Raw genomic sequence first — 18,460 nt, 5'->3', positions numbered from 1 at the left:
TAGTGGGCAGTGGTCCATGGGGAATTAACCTCAGTAATTTTACATTGAGTAACTGTAAACATGTAATATCTTTAAATAAAATACATTATTTTTTACAACTTAGACCATGTTTATTATTGTTGCTAGAACAAATTCAATAATTATTCTGCTTTCAAGCCATGTGCTAATGCTTTTCAAGGGTGCTGTTCCTTTTAAGCCCATATGATAAAAACAATTAAGATTATAATAATTGATAGAACATTTAAATATTGTTTTATCTGAAGAAGCTTCTAAAATGTTTTGATTTACTATGGTCATGAACAGTTTCTCAATTGTTGTTCTACTGCATCTTATCTGTGTGACCATCATGCTCACAGTGTCCCATGCTAGCTCTGGAAACTCATGAAATCTATATTTTCAAACACAAAATAGTGCTGTTAAATACAAAGCAAATTCATCATATAAGATTTAATTTTATTTATGAATCTCTAAATTCTATATATTTTTTTATCAATATTCACTAAGTTTTGTCACCAAATTCCAGAAAAATGGCTTCTTGGGAGGGCCCCTCATAAAGCAAAGTTTTGGGGTGACTTTTAAAAATGCTGCTGCACAGTGGCAGCACAAAGTCATACATAACTCAAGAACAAAAAATGTGATTGGCTCCAAATAAAAAGGAACATGACAGTAACAACTTTGTGCATTTGCTCTGAAACAGATCATCCTTCTAAAATGTCCTGTCTTTTTGTATTTCAAAATAAAAGAGCAAGTGGGCTTATGTGGTACGTGGGCTTAATTTGGTCACTTCCCCTCCCTTTCTAAAGGACAGGTATTCTGTGAGGGGAAATGGCAGGAAAAGTCAGCGATGCTTCATACAGATTACTATCAAAAGAAATGGAAAGTAGGGTGAGATGTACCACATGGATGCAAGGTATCTTTTCCTGAGGGTAAAATGAAGCTGTGATTGTTGTCTATGTGTGAAAACAGTAGATTTTATTATTTTTGTTAAAAAAGCTTGGGGTACCTCAGGACTTGTGATTCTAATCATGAAAACGCTGCCAAACTTTGAGGTACAATAACAAAATGTTATGGTCTCAGTATGAGTAATGTTGGCATGGGCAGGAGGTGGTTTGGCTAAGGAAAGTTGTATGGAAAATTATTTCTCCAATGTATTTCCACAAGAACTGAGGAGAATAAAATCATGTTTGATTGCAATTAAATGTTAAATCAGGAAAATGTTGAGATCTGTTAAATACCAGCTAAATGCCTGGCAAATGTTTAAATATACAGAGTAGATTGTTCTCCTTGTGTTGGGTTATGAATATTTGAACTCCAAATGTTTGTAATTGGTCTTGTCCTTTAATTTATTGGTGTAAGTGTTGCAGACTAAACTTACTGACATAAAACATGTTCTTCTTTTCATGTCCTTTTTGTCAGATACATTCATAGTCTCCCTTAGAAGTGCTAATCTTTAAATGTTATTACATGTGTAGCTTTGGTAACACTGTAATGAGAAGTAATTGATAACCATTTTAGTTGGGTATGAATGGATGTAACTGCACAACATGTGAATACAATACCAAGGAAAAACAGCGTTTCTACTCAGAAAATGTAATTTTATTGTACAAGGGAGTATTCTTGCATATGGTTCAAAATGAATGTACAAGTATTAAATAACAAAAGGTGAAGGATTTGAATAGTAATGAAAGTATTATATCCTAAAGTTTGCAACCAGTGAATATTTAATCGACATCAAATATTAAATCTTCAGCAATTGCACATAATGTGATAGTTTAACCAAAGATGATTGTGTACATTTTTTAACATTTCATTTTTAAACCAGTTTTATTTTGTGATTTTGCAAGACCATTTTTACTGAAAACCTTTCCATTGATGGTTTTAGTGAAGTAGTCCTGCCCTCTTCTGGCTCAATGAGATACTACATAAGCATCCAGTTATGCCACTAAGTGTCTCGATCTCTGGGCAGCAGCGAGGTTGTATTAAATAAGTGTTGACAGGAGGGAGAACTTCCTTTAGCTGACCTGGAACAGATCATATGGGCCACTGTTTACCAGCTGGTGTTTGTCATTGCTCTGAAACAAAACAAACAAGCACTCATTGTAATATAACTGTATGGAATTCTCATTCATGCTTAATTGCCTCCTTGGCATTCGAATAGAGGGGCACAGTGAAGGTGTTCGTTTAGTGAACTACCTAGCAGCTGCTGTATCGGGTAAGTACAGTGCATTGCAGGTGTTGAGACTACTTACTGTGAAATCGCCAAAGGCTGAAGTGTTAGCGGAGGCAGGGGCCTGTTCATACATGGGGTTGCAGATGTTGGGACTGGGTTCCACTGGTGCTGTATCCTCTCCTTCATCTGACTGCATGGGAAGGACGAAAGTAGTCACTATAGTACAGTTACAACCCTGATCTAACTCTGTGCTAGATCTATAGGTACTTGATAACAGCCAGCCTGAGAACAAGATTTGACTTTGATTGTAATTATCTTGAATGAATGCCACAGTGCAGTGCTTTGTCACATCTGTACTCAATGGAAGGCTCATGCGCTTACCTTGAAATAATGAAACTGGAAAGGCTTGGTTCTCTGAGAGTAGTAACGATAGCTTGCGAATCCTGCTCCAGCAAGCAATACGACCAGTATTAACAGCCCCACGCCGATCCCTGCCTTGTGTCCTGCGTGAAGCTGCAGGGGAAAATAACAATGAAAACCAACAAGAAGGAGCACAGTTTGCATTAAGCTTTCACAGTCGCAGCTTTGACTTTAACTGCACTGTTGTAGAGTGTAGAATGTTGTAGAATTCTAAAACAATAGGTATAAATTATTTACAGCTATAGATGTGCTTCTATTGTACAGAAATTAGCTGCAAGGCTCAGATGCCCAGAAAAAGGGAGTGCAGGCTGAGAAACTGCTACAGAAACAGCTGTTCAGCTTTGGGGAGGTGCATTTTAACGTTGGGAAGGGGAAAGCTTTTGAAGGACAGTGGGCATTCAGCCTGTACAGCAACAGTGTAAAGGAAATCCCTCTTACGGTTGGTTCCGGTGGAGGGGCACGCAGTGGTCCCTGAATAACGTGAATTATTCCATTGGACGCCTGGATGTCCCAGTCCATGATGTGCCTGTTATTCACATACCGAGAAGCAGTCTGGAGACGAGACAATGGGGGGGACAGTGGTGAGTGCCTGAACCTCTTCATAGTTTTTTCACAAATATCCAATTGTTCTTTTGTTTGTATCATGTAATAAGCAGCATAATGGTTTCAAAAATCATGCAGCATTAAGATGGAAAAAAAAACTTTTAATTTCAGGAACAATGCCGACTACTACTTCTGCCTTGATTTTATCACCCGGCATTTCTACAGTACTGTATTTCTACTGTACATTTCTATCAAGCAATTTCTAAAGTGTTTTTTAAATTACATTTGGGTGTTATTTTTCTTGAGTAAGATGCTACACTGATATGAAATGTGATGATCCACACAACCATTCAGTATGTCTATCCTTTACACACGTTAATCAACTCCTACTGAGCGTCAGGCGCCACAAGAAACCCTAACATTGGAAGAGACCGAGAGTTGAAAAGGACTCCCTTACTGAAACCTGAAACTCACCACGGCACTGGAGTTGTAAAGGTCGGTAAAGCCCAAGATGAGAAGGCTGTGGCCCAGCCGGGTGGGGATCCTGCTCCCGTTGGTCAGATCGTGGAAGTACAGGGCACTGCCGTCTGAAAGGTGATACTCGATGTCCCGACTGGACAGAGTCTGTTCAAAGTAAACGAATATTAAAATTACAAATCTGTGCATCCATAACAAACCGTGCCATCTCCTTCACAGAAAAAAAAACGATCTAACTGTCACCTTAATAGAATTGCATACATAGTTGGCTTAAAAAGCTTTTAAAATGCTTTTAAAAGAGTCTATACAAAAAATATTTAAAAAGGCAAGAATTTTACAACACAATTATCCAGAACGGTTTAAAAAAGGAGCTCAAACACTGGTTTAAAAAGGCTCGGCTGCATTGTTGAGTCGTCAGTGTCTTGTACCTCATTGTCCAACATTGCACTGTTGTCGGGCACAAATAGAGTGGACTGGATCGTGAGATTATTCAGGCGATTTACAAAATCCTTTCCGAGGGGAGACGTGTAGGAATAGTTCAGTACTTGCTGAAAATAAAAACAAGGAAGCAGACTCATTCATATATTTAACAAATGTCTTTTACTTTTCATTTACACAACAACAATACGTATTCAAACAGGATCCTTGGATCACTTAGTTATTAATGGACACCAAACGAACACGATGGGTTGAATGGCCTCCTCTCGTTTGTAAACTTTGTTCTTTTGTATTTTGAGGATTTCAGTTCTACTGCAGCTGACAGGTGTAATGAACAAGACATATTGCATGTATTTTCTTATGCCGAGTCTCCAGCTGAGCTTGTGTACTCACACTGAGGAAGTTGGTGAATGTGGGTTTGGATCTGAGGACTTGGAGAAGATTGCCACTACAGTAGTAGCCATCGCCGATGTAGCCTGGCTTACAGACACACTTCATGTCTAGAACAGGGAAATCATGAAACCAAACTGGAATTAGTAAACCAAACCTTCCCCTCCTCCAAAGGAAAAGCCTATATTGAAAACTGACATTCAAGCACCTGTGATTTGCACTGGTATTTTTCTCTAACTACTCCTTGTGTTTCCCCCACTTACCCTTCATCCTGTAGCAGAAAGTATCCCAGGTTTCACTCAGGTTCAGGCGAGTCCCATAGTCCACAATGCCCACATGTCCAAAGCCACACTTGGGGTTGGCGTAGGCAGTGGGGTAGGCCACTCGCTCATCCAACAGCCAGCCTGCTGAACATAAGTGGAAACCGGCCTTGGGAGACATAGCAGAACAATGATTCATAATCGGCAATACAAACAATGCCTAGGAACAAGGCCAAAATCCCTGTCAGTTACACACAGTTTATTACCCAGAAAGTTCATTATGTACACAGAGCGCTACAATATTATTATTAGCCCTGGATAAAGCAATACATTATCGGCCACGAGTACACGACCGAGCAGACAGAAGCACAGCAGTACTTCTGAACTCGGCCTTGTGTCATGATGTTCAAGACTTCAGTGCTCTTCTGATTGCAATGTTATTCAGCACAGTATAAGAGAAAATGTAGCACCTGCTGAGCGTATGAGAGCTGAAGGTACGTGGCAACAGTGGCCCCCTCTTTCTTGCATCCCTCCAGGGCCTCGTTGTAGTTAATTTTGTACTGGCCTTTGGGGGAACGCAGATGGAAAACTCCCACGGTCTTGTCTGCAATGGAAAGAATCTCCTGTCAATCAGGGCTGGTTCTCTGGCTGGCAGAGCTGAACAGAATGCATTTGCATCTGCAGTATATATCATGACGGCTAACTAAAATAAAAAAAAGTGATATTTTCAGTGTGCTTCAAAACACGACGCAAAGAGAAGGACATTGCTGTTGAGGAAAACGGGCAAAAGGCATTCAAATAGAGAAGCACAATATAATCCTGCAACTGTAGTGCTTTAGCCAAGATTTAGCCAAGATTTAGCCAAGAAGGTAGTAGCGACAAAGTCCTTCACTGGGGTGGTTTCAGTAGATTTAGATATTTCATGATTTATAGAATATATTCCTTACACAAACATCTATACCTACATAGCCACAATGTTAAAACAAACTTGGATGATTTTTTAATTCTAAAGGTCCCTGCTTGTCTTTACGCTGTAGGTATCACACTGGGCTGGATTCGCTCACCTTCGAAGTGCAGATCGCTGCACTGTGCGTCACTGTGACACTGCCCGTTGTCATTATCGCAGCGGTTGGCCAGCTGCTGCTTGAGCTCGCAGTCCACCCCATCCCCAATGTAGCCGTTCTTGCACTGGCAGCTCCTCTTGCCCTGTAACAACACAGGCCACCATGAGAGACAACTCTTATCTCAGCACTCCAGCTTGAGGAGCCTATACTCACACTATCGCCACTATAAAAGATCTAACGCAACAGATGTGTCCATGCATCCCAAAAACTCACATTTAAAGGCATTCGTATTAGTGTGGGCAGAGCAGCTGGAGGACGGTGGCTTACCGGGCCAGTCATGGTGCAGACAGCATGTTCGTGGCAGCCTCCGTTGTCATCGTTGACGCAAAGGTCGATGGGGATACAAACGTAACCGTCACCGGAGTAGCCCTTGGGGCACGTGCAGTTCACCATCACGCCCCTCTGTGTGCACTTGGAGAGCTTGTCACAGCCACCATTTTGTTGCTGGCAAAGGTTCACCACTACAGGGGCAGAGAGCAACACCAGACTAGCTTTGGCCACATGTCACTGTCACTACCATTTTTTTCTAAAGAGACTGCAATCTATATATTTTTCTGCAGCACATTTCACTTAATATTCAGTGCATGAGCTGAATGCCCCACACAGACTATTTAAATGCTTGTTTGTGTAGTTGACCCTAATCTGGAAGTTACTATATGTGTAAGGTTCGAGAAAGTCCAGGACTTTGTGACCTTTAGACCCACCTGTACACGTTCTTCCATCTCCCTCGTAGAAAGGCTTGCACTCGCAGGAGTTGTTCTCTTGGCACACGGCATTCTGGGAACACGGCGGGGAGCAGATGGGATCTGTGTCTAATCGACAGTAGTAGGTTTGTTTAGTCCACTCTGGGTATGTACAGCCGACAAAGTTTAATCTTTCTCTGTGAATGTTTATGTGATCCGAATGGGAAAGAGTTTGGCTTCTTTCCTCCCAACACCCATTAATATATCATTCATATTGCAGTAGGAAGAGGAATTACCCAGTTCGCTCTCACAGCGTGGCCCAGTCCAGCCCTCATCGCAGAAGCAGGTGCCAATTCCTTTGATTCCTTCCTCACACTGCCCATTTTTTGTACAGTTGCAGACTGGGGAGACACACAAGCACACAAGGGAAAACTTAATTCATGAAAATGGACACATTATACAAATGTACAGGAAGTTTGCAGTCCTGATCAGTGGCTACTATAGGGCCATATGGGTTAGTTTTTAATCGTGAAAAGGACCAGTTAGGACTGAGGAGGCAGACTCCATATGGGAAGAAACATGGCCAATGAGGAAATAAACCAGCAGCAAGAAACCTTGACAGTCAGGGCCGTAGTGTCCCGGGAGACACAGCTCACAGCCCACTCCTGTGAATCCTGAGTGGCAGGTACAGTTGCCAGTTCCGGTGTACCCTTCGTCACACTGCCCATGGTTACTACAAGGCGAGTCGGGGCCTCCAGGACAGGCTAGAGGGCAATAAAACAAACAAGTGATCCATGAATGAGTTAATTAAATAGTTACATTAAATTCCCTTTTTCTTTAACTTAAATTCTCATTATACAGTGAGGGGAAAAAAGTATTTGATCCCCTGTTGATTTTGTACGTTTGCCCACTGACAAAGAAATGATCAGTCTATAATTTTAATGGTAGGTGTATTTTAACAGTGAGAGACAGAATAACAACAACAAAATCCAGAAAAACACATTTCAAAAGTTATAAATTGATTTGCATGTTAATGAGGGAAATAAGTATTTGATCCCTTATCAATCAGCAAGATTTCTGGCTCCCAGGTGTCTTTTATACAGGTAACGAGCTGAGATTAGTGGCACTCTCTTAAAGGGACTGCTCCTAATCTCAGCTCGTTACCTGTATAAAAGACACCAGTCCACAGAAGGAATCAATCAATCAGATTCCAAACTCTCCACCATGGCCAAGACCAAAGAGCTGTCCAAGGATGTCAGGGACAAGATTGTAGACCTACACAAGGCTGGAATGGGCTACAAGACCATCGCCAAGCAGCTTGGTGAGAAGGTGACAACAGTTGGTGCGATTATTCGCAAATGGAAGAAACACAAAATAACTGTCAGTCTCCCTCGGTCTGGGGCTCCATGCAAGATCTCACCTCATGGAGTTTCAATGATCATGAGAACGGTGAGGAATCAGCCCAGAACTACACGGGAGGATCTTGTTAATGATCTCAAGGCAGCTGGCACCCTGCTCAAGAAAGCACATGTACAGGCCCGTCTGAAGTTTGCCAACATCTGAATGATTCAGAGGAGAACTGGGTGAAAGTGTTGTGGTCAGATGAGACCAAAATCGAGCTCTTTGGCATCAACTCAACTCGCTGTGTTTGGAGGAGGAGGAATGCTGCCTATGACCCCAAGAATACCATCCCCACCGTCAAACATGGAGGTGGAAACATTATGCTTTGGGGGTGTTTTTCTGCTAAGGGGACAGGACAACTGCACCGCATCAAAGGGATGATGGACGGGGCCTTCCCACAGCCAGGGCATTGAAAATGGGTCGTGGATGGGTATTCCAGCATGACAATGACCCAAAACACACAGTCAAGGCAACAAAGGAGTGGCTCAAGAAGTAGCACATTAAGGTCCTGGAGTGGCCTAGCCAGTCTCCAGACCTTAATCCCATAGAAAATCTGTGGAGGGAGCTGAAGGTTCGAGTTGCCAAACGTCAGCCTCGAAACCTTAATGACTTGGAGAGGATCTGCAAAGAGGAGTGGGACAAAATCCCTCCTGAGATGTGTGCAAACCTGGTGGCCAACTACAAGAAACGTCTGACCTCTGTGATTGCCAACAAGGGTTTTGCCACCAAGTACTAAGTCGAAGGGGTCAAAGACTTATTTCCCTCATTAACATGCAAATCAATTTATAACTTTTTTGAAATGCGTTTTTCTGGAATTATTCTGTCTCTCACTGTTAAAATACACCTACCATTAAAATGAGAGACTGATCATTTGTTTGTCAGTGGGCAAACGTACAAAATCAGCAGGGGATCAAATACTTTTTTCCCTCACTGTACATCCATCACAATACATGTGCTTCCAAAGCACGAGGTGGAAATGGATTGCCTATCCAATGTAATTACCTATACAATCTCGCCCGAAGTAGTGTGAACAGCACGTGGGAGCCCAAAGAACCACCGAACAAGTGTACTGGCAACCAGAGCCTCTTTGGATGAAAGACATTCTCATATCGCACGTGCTGATTTTCTTCTGCACAACAACAAAACCACAGACAATGAATTATTAACACTCTTCAAGGTGACACTAACACTTCCATTGCTTTATTGTCAGATCCCACTTGGAGTTGCTCTGTCCTCCTCCCTTCCCCTCTCCCCTGTGTTTATACCACGTGGAAGTGTAATGGAAACAGATTGCTGAGGATTTACCTGAGGCTTGCTATCAAATGGACAAAGTGGCACTCTTGTACACCGTCCACAACGTCCCTGTAGAAAAACAACAACAAACAAACAAAAAATGAATGTGATTTATAACAATCATAACACATTCTCAAGTCCTTCATTACAATGGTCTGGAAAAGAAGAGAGAATGATTTCTCTGGGGTTGTCAGTACCATGCAAGCAACTAGATTTGCCATGCTTAGAATGACACTCGGCTTTACAGATTCATATTGTATAAATAAATAAATAAATAAATATATACCAACCATAATATCAATAGTTTTCAGGACATCACATCGCCCTCCGGTGCTCGGAGGAGTCAACATGCAGTCAATGCCATGAACAATCCCATTGCTGAAGGCCAGCTGCCTTTCCACAATCTTGCATTTTCTGTTATTGAGAAACAGATCACCCTAAGAGGGATATACAGGAGAACAAACATGTTTAGACTTTACAGGAAATCAATTCCAACACATTTTAGAGGCACACCGATGATATAATCTTTTGAAAATGTCCTACAACATGATTAATAATTTAATAAAGCACACACACGTTTTGAGCAAGCTAAAATGATCTGAAAAACAACCCCAGATTCTATATGGGCTCCTATTTTATTTCAAGATTACAAAAAGACATACACTGCTTCCACGACACTCCGAATCAGCTTTATATAACCATAAATCTACAAAATTACAGACTTTTGAGTAAACTGAACTTACTGTATTGCCCTCATCTCCACAGTTAGCCTGTATGTTCGAACCTTGAAGAGTCCTAAGTGTAGGAATGTGAGGAAGATCTGATGCCAGAATCTGAAGACAGAACAAGGGTGGTGACAAAATGGCGTGGTTACATATGATTCACAGTTCATTTTTAAATCATATAACTGGTAATAGAAATAAGTTTAAAAGTAGGGAATCCATTAACTGTGAAGGCTTTCATGTTTCAGATTGAGAAATAAGTGCCAGGACAGCGCTGGTAGTAAGAGGGACTCCTCACTCACAATTGACTTTCACCTTGCAGTGATCTTGTGGGGCAGTTAAATTATTGCTGGTTGGGTTGATATTGAGCAGTCCTACCATACTCCCCATTGGGACTGTGCTATTACTTAAAAAAAAAAACAACAAGCAAAAATTTAGACCTGAATTTACCTTTCCATCTCTGACAATGTGGTACTTGAGATACTCTATCAGCTTGTCTTTGTTGTGCGAGTTATAGAGGAAGTCCTTTTGCGTCTGTGGCAGTGCGGACATTGCCTGGTCTTTGGGCAGGAACAGGGTGACTGGTTGATGGATAGGATTATTCACAAAGCTTAGCACATCTGTGTCCTGAAAAAGCAGGAAACTATCAGTAAGACCTTTGTATCCTGCTATCACAAACCCTCTGTAGAGAAATCAGCTACTAGAATTGCTATCCATAAATCATATGCTCTTATGGTTACTATTTTTTTTATTATTATTGAATTGCTGAAGTGGGCAACAAAGAAAAAAAAAACATGAATGAATGATGAATGATTTGAAATGCATTTGATGTAATTCAGTAAATTCAGTATTACTACTGTATACTTAGTTTGGCAGAAACTATGGTTTTACTCCATCTCAGATCTTGCTGACACAGTTCTATAGTTCAGTTAATTACATATTGTTAATATAAAACAAAAATAATAACAAACAATAGTGTTTAGTTTCTTTATGTCTCTTCTTTATGTCAGAATCACATGTGACAGGTTTTGGTGAGTAACAGCACTATAATGCAAAACAAAGCTTAAATGGACACTGACCTCCAGTAATTTATAGATAGTGCTGTATCCATGGCTTTCCACCACAGTGCTGAGGTTCTTCAGCTGTATAAATACATGTAATTTCTTACATACTGTGAGAATACATTGTGCATTGCAGTTTAATTTTACATGTGCATCGGCAACATTCATACGGGAAAATACAAGTAACAATACACGTAAAACCTTTGCATCCATTTGGTTCAAGTTACGAACAGATAATAATCGCCATACCGTCATTAAAAATCGAATATTTGTTTCCCCATACATACCAGTGTAGATCCAAAGGCATTTTTCTCTATGACTTGAAGGTTCTCAGGTACAAGGACTGTGTCAATTTCATGGATTATGCCATTTATGCTCATAACATCGCTTGACACTACCTTGGCCTTGTGATTTAAGTATATAGTATCCTGTGAAGAGAGAAGAGAGATTGTGTTTCCCACTGTTTCTCAAAAATGTTGACCTAACATTCAATGGAAGTATATTTACATTTTAAGGACATATGCCAATATACCTCGGAGTAGGTCAGAGTTATGGTATCTCCCTGCAGGGTGGTGACATTGCGCGCGACGGTCAGATCAGTGGGCTGGAGCGCTCTGCAGGACACGATGTGATAACGGAGAATCTGGGGCATTACACCTTTGCGATACCACCTACTCAACTAAGACCAGAAATAAATAGAAAAAAAAATCAATAAAACTAAGCTTCTTGAATGGCAGGCAGATGCTCAACATTTACATAAACGAGAAGCAAAAATCATGGGTTGCAGTTGGAATTGAATTGCCGTATACATCTGGGATGAATGGCACAATGATGTGATGTTTGAGAGCTGTAAAAACAACACAAAAAACAAAGGCCTTTGATGGCCGTATACTCACATTTGCGTTTCTGAATGCTTCTGAGTTGGGAGCAAATACTGTAAAGGGGCCATCACCCTTTAGATCTCTGACTGAATCAGACTGAAATAAAGCAGTGTGTGTGTAAGATACAAGAATACAACCATCATCAGCATCACTAAGAGACTTCCTATAACCTTCATTTGTATCTTAGATATTATAAAAACACAAGACAAACAATGCTTGCATAACAAAACAAAGTAAACTTCATGATGATTGTAACCAAACATTTATTTATGTATTATACAGTTAACTTTAAGTGTTATACATATCTTTATGTAGTATAAAAGTAAAAAAGAAGAAATAATACATACCAGGAGTTTGAAATAAAAGTCTTTTGTGTTTCGGTTTGACAAAAGTTCCTATGGACAAAAAATAAAATAAAGGTGTATTTATGACCCAATTACAAATCAATCTTTCAATACATTTCCAGACGTTTTCAGCATATTTCAGGCTTTGAATAAAGTTGAAATTTGTTGATTTAGAAATGTATGTTTTGTTTTTTAGGTTATTGATATATGTAAAGTGTGTAGTAGTGCTTGGGACTCTGAACTCAATCCCAGGTGGGGGACACTGCTTTTGCACCCTTGAGCAAGTTAAATGATCCAGATTGCCAGTAAAAACACAGCTGTATAATTGGGTAATTGTATGTACAAAATATTTTAACAATTTGAGATGTCCTTGATAAGGGCCTTTAGTAAGTACTATAATAATAACACTATGTACTCATAACAATAAGCCACTGGCAGGCCAAACTATGGGGCAATCTAGAAATCTCCACTAATGCCAGTGCCAGCTACTGGTTTCTTCCACTGTTTCAATTAATTTGAAATGCGAGACTTCAGTCATTTCACACAATCAGGTTTAGCACATGACATCAGCTGTTTTACCCTTTACGGGCTCATCAATAAAGTGATCTTCTCAATACTCCCAGGATGCTCTGTGAAACATTGTACCTTGCTGACAGTGCCTTTGCATTTCAAACCGTCCCCAATGTATTCTGTTTTGCAGGTGCAGTTCCTTTCACCAGGTTCAGTTGGCATACATGTGGCATAATCACTGCATCCGCCATTATTCTGTCATTAAAGAGAAAAGCTTAAAATTACAGTAAGTGAAGAGAGGATTATGTCTAACTTGTAGTTTGTAGTCTTCTATGAATGTGTTTAATTCCCATGCAATTCCCATTTATTGCCCATTTATTTATTTAAAGTTGAACTCCACCTTCTTTATGTTTTCACATGTATTTTCATAGGGGAGTGTGTTAAGCAAATGGTATTATGAAAACAATGTGTTATTGAATTGCCTTGTCTCAGTTACTAATCCACATTTGAGATTTATTTGGTGTTCAATGCCCTGCAATCAGGTTACAATGAAACACAGATTAACACATTAAGGGCCACTTACTGTCCGACAGGGGTTGATGGCATCACATTCCTTCCCATCTCCAGAATAACCACGCTTACAATTACAAGCAGACTGCAATGCAAGAAGGTGGCAAAATTTCAGATAAGCAAGAATTGACTGCAGTAGAGAAATGGTTGATCACTTCAGTGCTATTAATTTCAGTTTACTGCCATTTGATTCACCATCTAGCAGCAAATCCACACATTCAGAATGCTATGGATGCCTGTCCTGTGATGGACCTGGGAGATAAATGCATCTCTATTGCAAAACCATGCATAGACTGTACAGCAGTGGTTCCCAGTCCTGAGGTTGTGGTCTCATCTGGGGTCATACAATTAAGAAATTGGGCCACAAATTAATTTGTTTTGTTTTTTTATGATTTCTTTCTACTTTTGTAACAATAAAAGAAAATACAAATACAGAATATGGAATCCCATAAATTGAAAGTTTAAACAAAATCTTGTCTTGTCTGTAAAGCATTCTGAGGGTCAGAGAAAAAATTGCCAGTGCTTAAATGGGGTCTCGCTGTGTGAAAGATTGGGAATTCCTACTGTACATGTTGGGCTATACAGAGGCCTTGTCCATCAGATTTCTACAGGAGGGGATGAACTCGGACAGTGGTGAGAGATGGAATAAATGGCCAAAAAGGAATACTGAAGGGATGGAGTGAATAATGATGTAGGAGTACCACAATCCCACATACTGAATCAGACCTGACTTGTATCTCACTAGGAGATCTGTATGGGCAGTGGGACAGACCTGTACCTCCTCTCACCTGATTCGGGCCAGTATGTGTGCATTCTGCATTCGGATTACATCCTCCATTATTTTCTATACAAGGGTTGATTTCTGTAAAATAAAAAAATAGGCACACTTTTGCAATATCTATAAAGTAGAGGCCTAACACAATCTCAGTCTCAGCGGTAGTCAGTCCGAGTTGTTGCTTCTCAATGATCCATTTTTATTTAATGAAACAAAGCAAACTGATTGCAATATTTGTCTAAATGGTTTCTAGAGCAACAGGATGAGAGGGGACAAGCTAACTACATCAAGCAAATAATGCACCATGCCTGTCTAGAGTCAATCAGTATGGGACATTGTACTCTGCATTGCTATTGAGCTGTACAAAAACATCCTTCTCATAGGTATCACAAACTCTTTTCAGTCATAAACCACACAGATTTACATTTGAGCTAAGATAAGAAAGTCCCTCACCTTCCCTAGCTTAGTCCCCATACTGTAAACATGCGTGTAAACATCACCATGTAAATGTAATAATGTAAACACTGCTTTGCTCCAGCATGTATGTCACGGATGCAATCCAATTCTTTAGGGTCTTTGACTTTTATCATTTACTGCATTGCCACAGTTACATCCTCTATCTCTGTGTTGCCATGTTGTATGAGTTCTACATGTATTTTATGAATTGTTTTGTATGTTTTCAGAACATCACTGAGTGTTTTTCACCTACCCAGACACACCACCCCATCGCCAGTGTACCCTGCCTTGCAGAGACATGACCTCCGCCCTGGAGTGGTTCTCTTACAGATCGCATTAGAGGAACATCCTCCGTTGTTACTCTCACAGGCGTCCACAGCTGAACAAGGGACACACACCTTTCATTGTTTATAACATCACAGACCAGTGCTCTCAAAGCTTACATTTTCCTCTTTTGCAGCCTTCTAATGTTCGTAAACTACGTGTTTTAGGTTTCACGTTTTACAGTCTTAACAAAATGTCAATTTATAGTTTAACTGCTATTCTGATAGTGAAATCATCAGGGCTAAAATTATAATCTGTTTTATGTGTGCTGTCCAAATCAATGGGATCCGGTAATAATACTCACCTGAACAGAATGTACCATTGCCTTTGAACCCAGCGGCACAATTACAATAATAAGTGCTATCAGGCTTGGGAAGGCAACTGTGAGAGAAAGCATGGAAATCATTAATAATTGACCATGATAATTGACCATGACCATACTTTTTCATTCTCCTCTACAAATACCTTTGCATAACTAAATAACCCTGCAAATTGAAAACCCCAGAAAATCCAACCACAGTTAATGTAATTTTTCTCCTCTTGACTGCATTCTAAAGGCCCAGAGAAGGGGTTAATAATTAGATTGACCAAATAGTTGTTATAGGATGTGTGACCAAGAAATATGGTCCATCCAATTCAGATTTAAGCAGTCATATTATCTGTCAATAGGTCTGAATTAAAAATGATCCACACTATTGGACAGATCAAATCAAAACATTGATTACATTGAATCTCAAAGTGTAAAACCGTTACCCAATTGTGGAAGTTTGTAATTTGAAATTCGTGGGTCAAAGTTTTTAATTTGATTTAGGAATAGTAGCCATGCAGAAGTATTATTATTATTAAGGAGATTAGGCTGCTTTATTACAGGTACAGTGTGAACAGATGTGCTCAGACTGTACTGAATTCAGGATTAATGACTGCATACTTGGCACTTGTATGGCAGGATTTGTTGCATGAATCCTCAGTGATTTCTGAAACAACAAAAACATAAATGTTATTCATGATATGCACTAGACTGTAAAGTGCTGCCTGATTCTTTATTATGTTTAAACAAGGTGTAATGGTTACTAATTGTGACATTAACTAGAATGTATTCAAGTCATATAAATGCATTATTACAATTATTAACCTTTCACACTTCTGAGATCTTTTAAAGGGTCTTATATAAAAGTAATCTAATAGTGTTATTAGAGCATTGTAATAATATATCTATAAGGGCTTATTAATACACTATTATTATTAAGCATATAATTAAGTTTTACAAAATATTTACCTTACTGTAAAGATTACCAAGATAACACATCATTTCATTAAGTAATGTAATCAAGGAAGTGTTCAAATGACTGATGTAGTGTAATGGTGTGATAAAGATCTGGACCCGATTCTTACTGCTGTCACAGTGGACTCCTCGCCACCCCAAATCACAGTCACATGACCCGTCGCCCTGCATCCCATCACTGCACTGCCCATTGACACAAGGGCAATCTGGAGAAACAGCAAACACACAGAGAGTTTTTATTTTCCAGTTGTATTTCTGTTCTACCCTCAAAGAATAATACAAATGTCCTCATAGACTGTACATCAGCATTCTGAATTTCTCCAGACAGCAATATGGCAAGACCGCTATACCTTGGTCGCAGCTGACCCCATATTTCCCGGGCTGGCACATTTCACAGGCAGTCCCGTTAAAGCCCTTGTCGCACTGGCACTCTCCTGTGCCATTAATTCTGTCCTGGCACACTCCATTTGCAAAACAGGCTTTGCCCACAGCTCCAGGGCAGGCCTCACACTGCGCCCCGAAGTACCCACTGCAGCACTCCCTTATCTGAAAGGCAAATGCTCAATTCAGGGATCATATCAACATGTCATTACCGTGAATCAACATTATTATAGTCCCTGTATCGGTGGTGGGCCACGGGAAAACCCTGGCAGAACTTATCAACCTCAACTCATTGATCCCAAACTCAATCCTATAACAGAAATGAAAGATACAGTCATTCATTAATGTTGGCATCTCTATAACCTCTATCTCTCTATATTCAATGATCTCCAATCTTGATTCTGGACATCCCCAGTCCAGCTTCATAAATAACCCAGATTCACCACTTTCTAATTGCTGGGGAAGTTATCAATCAATTAAGAAAGCCATCTGGTGCCCAGGTGTTTATCCAAATGATCTCAACATGTCTGAATGCTTAAAGACAATGGAATGCAATTTACTAGAGGAAGAGATTTGTGTTCAATTTCAAAATAATACATATTTGTTTAGGTTAGTCCACTTCTAAAGCCATGAAAATGTATATTCTAATAAAGAGCAGATTATTCTAAAATAGTACTTACAATGGTAGTGTTCTTACAGAGTGGTCTACAACCAAGTGTCATGAACCTTTTTCCTATAACATAGCGGCTGTAGAAGCAATTTTTTTTTGTTCCAATCTATTGAGAGAAACAACAAAAACAAATAAATGCTCAGACAAACCAGAAACATTTCAATTCATAGCTATCATAGCTATACCAAGGCTTTATTGTAGGAGTTTGCACGACTACTTGTTAGATATGTTAAAAATAGAACAAAGAACAACGTAGTATTACATTTCTTACCATCGCAGATGTTCCTGAGGGACACATGTTTTCAACGTAGCAGGCGCCACACTTCCCCTTTTAAGCAACAAGCAAACCAAAAACTGAGCACCGAGTCAAGCAAAAAAGATACCAAACGATCGTAAACCTGACAATTGTCTGAAAAAGATATTTGATGTTTTTGGTGTTGAACAAAGCACAAAATAATATCTAATAATGTTCACACTTGTCCAATTCACATGGTTCCAGGTTGGCTTAGAAAGTCCCCCTTGATGTACATACATTGTAGCAAAGCAAAAGAAAAAACATAGAATGATCTTTCGTTATGGGCATCAGTAGGGCTGAATGGAATATGTAGTTTCTCATCAAGGCTGCCTATTGCAATTGTTAGAAGATAGTACCTGAACAATGGCAGTTATGTTTTTGTCACAGTGGTTCTTCTGGATCTCCAGAACCTTTGCCAGTCCATGAATCACTCCTTCGTTTGTCTCCACATTAGTGAGGTTCAGCGGGACATCGTTGATAAACAGCTAGCAGGAGGAAGACAGTTTTGTGTTATATTCTCAAAAACAAAGTAAAATCTGCACTACGAAATACTGGCAGTAATTCAGAAGGGTGGCATTTCTTATTATTTCCAACCTTCCTTTGACATTTTTAAAATGGAAAGAATAATATTTGTTGCATTTCTTGTGATTGGTCTTTTCTTGATCTTGATAGTGAAATAAGAGCAAAAACAACCACAAAACAGCAGGACAATAATATTAATGCTCAACAACATCATTATAGCTATTTAATTTGTATTTATTGTTAACAACAAAGTTATGAATACATTTACCCATTTTGACTAAGTGTTGAAAGATAGTAATGTTTATTATTGTTTATTTATTCATGTATCCACTAAAAATAACAAACAGACAATCTATGTATAATATGTTCATTAATAGTATTTAATAATATTTAACACTTGAATTGATGAACAGCAAGCAACTAAGGAAATCTATTGGTAGGTGTGTGTCACAGCCTAACCATAACCAT

The 18,460-nt window shown here is 39.6% G+C and overlaps 1 protein-coding gene across 3 annotated transcripts in view; it reads right to left on the bottom strand.

The window, feature by feature from the left end:
• Positions 1–1,580: 1,580 nt before the first annotated feature.
• The window catches only part of stab2 (stabilin 2), a 36,877-nt gene continuing 19,997 nt past the window's right edge, over positions 1,581–18,460 (bottom strand). For all 3 annotated transcript variants that reach the window (XM_066705225.1, XM_066705227.1, XM_066705226.1), the window contains 35 exons: positions 17,827–17,955; positions 17,447–17,503; positions 17,186–17,281; positions 16,475–16,670; positions 16,235–16,330; positions 15,771–15,816; positions 15,147–15,223; positions 14,772–14,897; positions 14,076–14,149; positions 13,301–13,372; positions 12,853–12,972; positions 12,211–12,258; positions 11,879–11,959; positions 11,515–11,661; positions 11,270–11,410; positions 11,001–11,063; positions 10,372–10,548; positions 9,943–10,032; positions 9,490–9,636; positions 9,212–9,268; positions 8,909–9,035; positions 7,120–7,269; positions 6,802–6,906; positions 6,527–6,634; positions 6,090–6,283; positions 5,763–5,904; positions 5,169–5,302; positions 4,702–4,867; positions 4,442–4,548; positions 4,039–4,158; positions 3,608–3,757; positions 3,029–3,142; positions 2,552–2,683; positions 2,250–2,360; positions 1,581–2,072 (listed from right to left, as the gene is read on the bottom strand). In XM_066705225.1, the coding sequence (XP_066561322.1) occupies positions 2,013–2,072; positions 2,250–2,360; positions 2,552–2,683; positions 3,029–3,142; positions 3,608–3,757; positions 4,039–4,158; positions 4,442–4,548; positions 4,702–4,867; positions 5,169–5,302; positions 5,763–5,904; positions 6,090–6,283; positions 6,527–6,634; positions 6,802–6,906; positions 7,120–7,269; positions 8,909–9,035; positions 9,212–9,268; positions 9,490–9,636; positions 9,943–10,032; positions 10,372–10,548; positions 11,001–11,063; positions 11,270–11,410; positions 11,515–11,661; positions 11,879–11,959; positions 12,211–12,258; positions 12,853–12,972; positions 13,301–13,372; positions 14,076–14,149; positions 14,772–14,897; positions 15,147–15,223; positions 15,771–15,816; positions 16,235–16,330; positions 16,475–16,670; positions 17,186–17,281; positions 17,447–17,503; positions 17,827–17,955 (3,960 nt within the window). In that variant the 3' untranslated portion in view covers positions 1,581–2,012. The remainder of the gene's footprint in view (positions 2,073–2,249; positions 2,361–2,551; positions 2,684–3,028; positions 3,143–3,607; positions 3,758–4,038; positions 4,159–4,441; positions 4,549–4,701; positions 4,868–5,168; positions 5,303–5,762; positions 5,905–6,089; positions 6,284–6,526; positions 6,635–6,801; positions 6,907–7,119; positions 7,270–8,908; positions 9,036–9,211; positions 9,269–9,489; positions 9,637–9,942; positions 10,033–10,371; positions 10,549–11,000; positions 11,064–11,269; positions 11,411–11,514; positions 11,662–11,878; positions 11,960–12,210; positions 12,259–12,852; positions 12,973–13,300; positions 13,373–14,075; positions 14,150–14,771; positions 14,898–15,146; positions 15,224–15,770; positions 15,817–16,234; positions 16,331–16,474; positions 16,671–17,185; positions 17,282–17,446; positions 17,504–17,826; positions 17,956–18,460) is intronic.

Source organism: Amia ocellicauda, chromosome 5 (genome assembly GCF_036373705.1).
Source record: "Amia ocellicauda isolate fAmiCal2 chromosome 5, fAmiCal2.hap1, whole genome shotgun sequence".
NCBI lineage: Eukaryota > Metazoa > Chordata > Actinopteri > Amiiformes > Amiidae > Amia > Amia ocellicauda.
Note: the sequence above shows the minus strand (reverse complement) of the source record. Positions and strands in the feature narration are given on the sequence as shown.